At 45.8% G+C, this 6,548-nt stretch overlaps 2 protein-coding genes across 2 annotated transcripts in view; one reads left to right on the forward strand and one right to left on the reverse strand.

The window, feature by feature from the left end:
* Positions 1 to 6,548, reverse strand: part of LOC131893348 (uncharacterized) — a 26,013-nt gene that overhangs the window by 6,623 nt on the left and 12,842 nt on the right. The window contains exons 3-15 of the mRNA XM_059243346.1: positions 5,275 to 5,440; positions 4,999 to 5,210; positions 4,780 to 4,923; positions 3,985 to 4,551; positions 3,216 to 3,752; positions 2,925 to 3,068; positions 2,370 to 2,856; positions 1,975 to 2,299; positions 1,563 to 1,902; positions 1,267 to 1,483; positions 1,024 to 1,202; positions 762 to 931; positions 114 to 574 (exon numbers count right to left, since the gene is read on the reverse strand). Coding sequence (XP_059099329.1) covers positions 114 to 574; positions 762 to 931; positions 1,024 to 1,202; positions 1,267 to 1,483; positions 1,563 to 1,902; positions 1,975 to 2,299; positions 2,370 to 2,856; positions 2,925 to 3,068; positions 3,216 to 3,752; positions 3,985 to 4,551; positions 4,780 to 4,923; positions 4,999 to 5,210; positions 5,275 to 5,440 — 3,949 coding nt within the window. The remainder of the gene's footprint in view (positions 1 to 113; positions 575 to 761; positions 932 to 1,023; positions 1,203 to 1,266; positions 1,484 to 1,562; positions 1,903 to 1,974; positions 2,300 to 2,369; positions 2,857 to 2,924; positions 3,069 to 3,215; positions 3,753 to 3,984; positions 4,552 to 4,779; positions 4,924 to 4,998; positions 5,211 to 5,274; positions 5,441 to 6,548) is intronic.
* Positions 5,542 to 6,548, forward strand: part of LOC131892864 (farnesoate epoxidase-like) — a 2,732-nt gene continuing 1,725 nt past the window's right edge. The window contains exons 1-3 of the mRNA XM_059242723.1: positions 5,542 to 5,810; positions 6,079 to 6,260; positions 6,340 to 6,509. Coding sequence (XP_059098706.1) covers positions 5,599 to 5,810; positions 6,079 to 6,260; positions 6,340 to 6,509 — 564 coding nt within the window. The 5' untranslated portion in view covers positions 5,542 to 5,598. The remainder of the gene's footprint in view (positions 5,811 to 6,078; positions 6,261 to 6,339; positions 6,510 to 6,548) is intronic.

Consider the following 6,548-nt stretch of genomic DNA (forward strand, 5'->3'; position numbering starts at 1 on the left):
CACAATTTGTCCTCACAGTCACAAGAGTGTTTTGGAGAGAACCCAAAGATTTAGGCTACCACAGGCAAACAGGCAGACACTAGGGAAGGGAGCTGAACCCAGGGGTATGCTACTACTTGTTATAGTCAACGTAGACACGAATATTCTCGCCACTGTACTTTCTCTGAGATGGCATGAAGTAGTGGTCAGGTGGAATGAAGTCGCCTCCAGGTCTTCCCGAATACCCGCCATTGGGGGCACGTCGGTCATAGGACCCATAGCCTGGATTGTAACCAGGAGCGGGTGCACTGGAATAACCTCCGCCGTTTGAGCCATTCCCGCTGGCTCTTGGTAGGCTGTATGTGCGAGGATCTTGGGGCGGGGGTCCGCTTGGGGGACCTGGGGGTCTTGGGTACCCATTGGAACCACGGGACCGACCATTGGTAGCCGTTGGATAAGGGCCACCTGGGCCGGGCATAACACCGCGGGCATGTCGTTTGGGATCTTCGTTGGGGTCGAAGGTTTCGTACGCGTAGTTGGTGTGATGACCTTGGGCGCTGTAGTCTCTCCAGGCGGATTGGGCGATGAGTTTATCCTAGAGAGAGGGCAAACTAGACAACACGAACACAAGGAAACAAGTAACCCTCTATGTGGATCTAAGGTGGTGCGGCTATTTGGTAGTGCAAAAGGTCAGGGAATGGGTGCGGGAAATTGGGTGATTCTCATGCAGGAAGTATATGGGGAGGGTTCCAAACCTCATTGCCAGTATCTATTTTGCCTACCTTTCGAGTTGATGACTTTTTAGACATTCGATAGACGGTACATGAGGCTTGGATGAGGGCGATTATGATCAAAGCAACAATACAGGCAATGACAATGTACAATTTTGTACTGGTCATGAATCCTGCTCCTTCAACTTCAACATCATCGTCTGTGCTTGGCTCGGTGGTAACTAAAAGTATTGACGATTCTATGTCAGTCAACTTTTTCCTTTGCAAGTTTTGGTCACACTTTCAGCTGAATCCAGTTCAAATTGAGACTTACTCGGCGCACGCAAAACAAGCGATTGTGGATCAACTTGAAGGGACCCAACCATGCCATCCTTGACCGATTCTTCAATGGCTTTCTCCATGGTCATGGCCTCGGGTTCTTTGGCTTCATACTCATCCTTGTCCACAACGACAAACATATCTGCCTCAAATTCACCGAATATTTTGTCCGTTCTAGAGGTGGCAAGAGTCAGCAATTGAAAAAAATACGCGCTCATTTGTGGTAAAGATGATTTACCCTCTGAATTTGTTGATGACAATCTCTTGGAACCCAGGGACTTGGGAGATCATGGTTCCCTTCATAGCCCTGGAGATTCTCGTTTTTAATTCGGTGTACTCCCGAGATCCTGACACGGGTAACTGGTACTTGTCCCCAAGCTCAATGAATTTAACCTTGGCTTGATACCTTAATTGGGCAGGTCGGGGTGTTGTCGTAAATGTAGGTGTGCCATCATCTACAATCAAATTCAAGTGTTGTTGAAAGTTAAAGTTTGTCTCTAGAATATTGTAAAGAGAAAGATTTTTTTTATTTACCGTTTCGACACGCCTTGATAAAGATCCTTTGGCCTGAAGGTGTTGGAGTCTGCTCATGCTTTCTAATCTTCCTATTGGCACCGTTAAAGTCTCCACCCTTGACAGGGAATATCATGTAGAACCCTTGGTCGTCACTGAAGGCCACATCCTTGCCGGAATCCCCGGTGTCTCGCTTTCTCGTAAACTCCATGGTCAAAATTCCGTCTTCAACTGATGCCTTCGGATTGATCAGATCCTGGGAACGATCCAATACAGGACTCAGGTAAGAACTAGTCCACATGTCCATGACACGAGCCCGGCCATTGGCCTCCACAAAGCCAACAACAACGTCATTTTGACTCTGAAATGATGCGGAAAGATTGTTTGTAGTCTTGATTCACTTGTCATTATCCTCTCTGAAAAAAACCATTACCATCTGAGGAGTCTCGGAGAATCCAATTCCAGTCCATTTTGTGGGATCATTACTTCTGACCGTGAAATGAATCAAGTCTTTATTTTCTTCATATCTCCACTGAGCTCTGTAATCGCAGCTCTTGTCTTCAGGATTACAATCCCTGGGGTATTTCCATTCCCCGCCGCAAAATCCGAGCGTTTCTCCGGAGTCTGCGCCGATACTTTGCTTAATTTCGTCAAAAAAGTTCATGAGAACCACGCCTCGATTCTTCTTTCCGTGATATTTGAGCTCATCTGCTCGATAGAAATCTTTCACATTGGCTGGTCCTTTTTCCAAACCAGATCTGTGGAATCAAAATCAAAGAAAAATTTAAACCGACTACATATACCAATCGCTTTTCGCGTAGAACTCACTCAGGGCTGTGAAAGAAGTTATCGGGCTCTTGCCCAATGGCCCAAATTATGTGCATCTGATCGTTTAGCACTTCATGGTCGGAAAACCCTTCCGGTGAGAGTTTCTTCCTGAAGAGGATTGTGGTTTCACCGTCGCGTTCGAATCCCAAAGCCGCTGTGAGATCATCACTGCCACCCCAGAAAGTGTCACGCCGGGGAGTGGATCGGTCACGGGTATAATAGTCAAAGACACGGGAGGCACTACCGCGAGCCATTCCAATCACCATATCCGTGCAATCCATAGCGTGGAATTCACCTTTAGGAGTATACCCTGTGACACCCTTGCCACTGGCTGCTGGCTCAGCTGCAATTTCAGGCGTAGAGTCTCCTTCAGATTCGGCCTCGGCTTCGGCTTCGGCTTCGGCTTCGGATTCAGCTTCTGATTCGGCTTCGGCTTCGCTTTCAGGCTCGGACGCACCTCCTACATTGGATTCTGCTTCAGCATTTCCTGAAACGGAAAAGATAACTCCTTTCGATTATGTGAACTTTATTAAGGTGTTAGAAAGTAATTTGTACCTTCGTTATTGTCCTCACTTTGATCGGAGGGGCTCTCAGCTTCAGCCTCAGTTTCGGCTTCCACTTCGCTTTCAGCTTCTGCTTCAGCTTCAGCTTCACCCTCGGATTTAGCCTCGCTTTCAGGCTTAGCTTCTTCTTCAGTTTCTGGAAACGGAAAATGAGGGATCAACGCGGGTGATCAATCCTTTCTCAGCCCGAGTATGAAACATACAATGCCATTACCAAGATACTATACTCAAGCTATTGGGTGCATGCACAATAGATACAAGTCGTGAAGAACGTGCTACAAACCTAGGTATGGTACATCAGTGCCTTGATTAAAGGGCTCAATTTCATTGCCAGAATTGAAGTCAATGGCTCGTGGTTGCGACTGAGACCTTGGTACACTTTGAGTTTCAGTTGCCGATTCACTCTCAGCTTCGCTTTCTGGATAGGCTTCGGTTGTGGAACTCTCAGATTCCGCCTCAACTTGTGGCACACTGTCTGTGTCATCATGCGTTTCTGGTTCAGACTCAGCCTCTGGCTGGCTGGTAGTCTCCTCCAAGGCTTCAAACCCTGGAGTTGTTGATGTCTCAGTATCAGCTTCAGCATGACTTTCTGGCTCAGCGGAAGAATCTGCCGTTGGTCCAGGGGTCTCTGTCATTGGAAACGTATCTGGTTCAGCCGTTGTGACTGCAGCTTGTTCAGCTTCAGCCTCAGCCTCGGCCTGGGCACCGCCCTTGGGCTCGGCTGTGGTGTCTTGTGTACGCAAATCCGATTCAAAGAGAGTCGAATCGGCTTCCACATCGATTGAGGTGTCTGGGAAAGCTTCCGACTCAAAAGAAATTTCTAAGATAAAGAGAGCAATGAAGAAACAGGAATAAGACAAAGAAGTGCCAACGAGGTATAGCTACAGTTTTGTTCAATGCAGTAGCGTGCTCAAATGATGGACAAAAATGGACAGACAGTCCTACAGTTTTAGCAGGTGGAAGTGAGACTATTTAAAAACTATTTATACACCAGATGGAATGAAATGACTTTCAAACAGGCACACAATGTCCGACATTATCCAACGACATACCTTCAAGCTCGGCCGATCTCTTCTTTCTGTCTCCCGTGCTAACGGAGGTCTTGACGAAGCCAATGCTCACATCAATGCTCTTTTCCACACGACGACCACTTCGGCTTTGGGCAAGGGCCTCAGCCTCAATGGCCTCATTGTCAGAAGTATCAGCCTCTGGTTCAGATTCGGAATCCGCATGATCCTCGGCTTCGGCATAGGCTTGACCTTCTGGTTTGGCTTCGCCTTCAGCCTCGCCTTCAGCCTGGGCTTTAGCTTCAGCTTCTGACTCTGGATCAGATTTGGCTTCATTTTCTCCTTCAGGCTCCGAATCATCAGAATTCAATTCACTGGAGTCGTAATCCAAAGACTCGTTCTCGGTAGAAACGATTCGCGGAAATCGTTGGCAACTTTTATCTGCGGTCTTGGGCCTCCACCCAATAGCAGCATAACCAGTCCCTTTAATCTGCATGACCACCTCGATTTCCTGAACATCTCGAAGAATTCTCCACATCAACTTATAGTTTGGCGAGATTTCTCGCGAAGTATAAAGACCCTCTTGGATCTGATTTGACTTGACGGGGGATTCTGAAAATAAGTTCATGCGAGTTTAAATCAATTCGAATGTTTAAGAAAAAACAAGTTACTAAGCGAGATCAATAACCTAGAAGAGTTGTTTATTGATTGTGAGTATTCTAGAGAAAAATAACATATTTTTTCAACTATTCACGAAATCATTCTGCCAAAATGCATAGTGATTTGAAAAGCGACAACTTCAAGATGGTCACCCTATACAACCTCCCTTTTCCGGCTTACCCTTTTCGCATTCGTCTCCGAAATAACCAATCTGGCAAAAACATTGCTTCCGTGGTGCAGTGGTGGCATCCACATCCACACAACTTCCTCGTCTTCCACAGTCCTTATCCTTTTCGCATTCATCATGATATTGGCAACGCTCACCTGGAACAAAGGGGAATATTTTCCTTAACTGCTCATAGTCCGACCCTTTTATGGACTTTGGCATTTTCAACCTACCGAAGTAAAGCCTGTCGCATCGACAACGACCGGCCAAAGCACGTCCGTGTCCATTGCAATCCTCGCTGTATTGTCCTGGATGCACAATATCAACATCGGCGCAAGACCAAAACAAGTATCGTTTACTCCACTCCAAAGCTTGACGTACCAACCGAATAGAACAATCTTGACACTCAAGATCTACCGGGATTTCCAAGAGATGGCTTTGGGCTCTGAAATTTCAAGTTCGAAATGACGTTTCCGTGTTTAATTCATGGACAAGGATCTGGCCCTTACGTGGTGTCACCGGTGACATATTCGTTGTCGGATTGGGGGGTCAAGGCTTGGATCACTTCCTCATTGGAATTTAATAGTTCCAATTTGAATCCACCCTGATGGGGATAGCCCAGATGCCATGTGATATTTATAGACGTACCGGCTTTCAATCGAGTGCGCTCTTCGCCTGCAAAAGTGAGGAGACAAGCAGTTTTCAATGAGGTGGTCAAGGAAAATGCAGTTTTATCTTGGACGGTCGATTACGTAATCTCGTTCTCCATAGTAAGTAAGTCTTCTTCAACGACTCACTGAGAGCTATTCAAGTCTCTCAGAGCAGCTCTAGATATGTTGTGGTTATTTCTTCTGACACTTGGAGTGGTGATTATATGTATTCGACATCTGCTCGAATCGTGGAACTTTCCTCCGGGGCCTCCAAGATATCCTATCATAGGTAGCTTGCTCTCTATCGAGAAATATGGCAGCCACCTCATTTTGCAAGCGACGAAACTGATCCCACAATTTCCCAAAATGGTTGGCTTTTTCGCCGGGCAAATGAGGTAAGAATCATACTCAGTTTCAACAAGGTTTCAAAGCTATATTTGGTTTATCCGTTCATTGTTCAATGCCTACGAAGAGATGTTATGAACGAAGACAATCTTTATGCTGTTGCGAAGGAGGGCTAAGCCTACCAACCCCCTTATCAACAACGCAGTGTACGTTAAAGTTCAGTAATGTTCATGTTAAAGTTGTTGCAAATCAACAATATTAATTAAACATAAATATCCGTTTCAATTCCCATGATATCCATCTCTTTGGCCATTACAGAGTGGTTATCATCAATGACTTTGATTTGGCCAAGAAAATGGCATTCAGTGATACCTTTTCGGGTCGCTTGATTGGCATGTATACGGAAACCATGCGCGGTTACAATCGAAACATTGGAGTGATCAGTACTCAGGGTCAAATTTGGAGGCACAATAGAAGATTTTCCTTGACTACGCTCAAAGGTATTCAGTCAATGTAAAAAACGTTTGGAATGTCCCTTGGAATTGTTTTGAGGTCAACTGTTTCTTGTGGCCATTTTAGAGTTTGGTTTTGGGAATAAGGGGATGTGGTCAATTATTGCCGACGAGGCAGGCATAATTGTGACGGATTTAAAAACCCAATGGGATGGCCAGGACCTTATGGTGAATCAAACCTTCAATATATCGGTCTTGAACATTCTCTTCAAGATCGTATCTGGCAAACGATATCGGGTAAGTAATGATTTTAAGAGTGAGAAGATTCGAGAGCCC

Source organism: Tigriopus californicus, chromosome 2, assembly GCF_007210705.1.
Source record: "Tigriopus californicus strain San Diego chromosome 2, Tcal_SD_v2.1, whole genome shotgun sequence".
Taxonomy (NCBI): Eukaryota; Metazoa; Arthropoda; class Copepoda; order Harpacticoida; family Harpacticidae; genus Tigriopus; species Tigriopus californicus.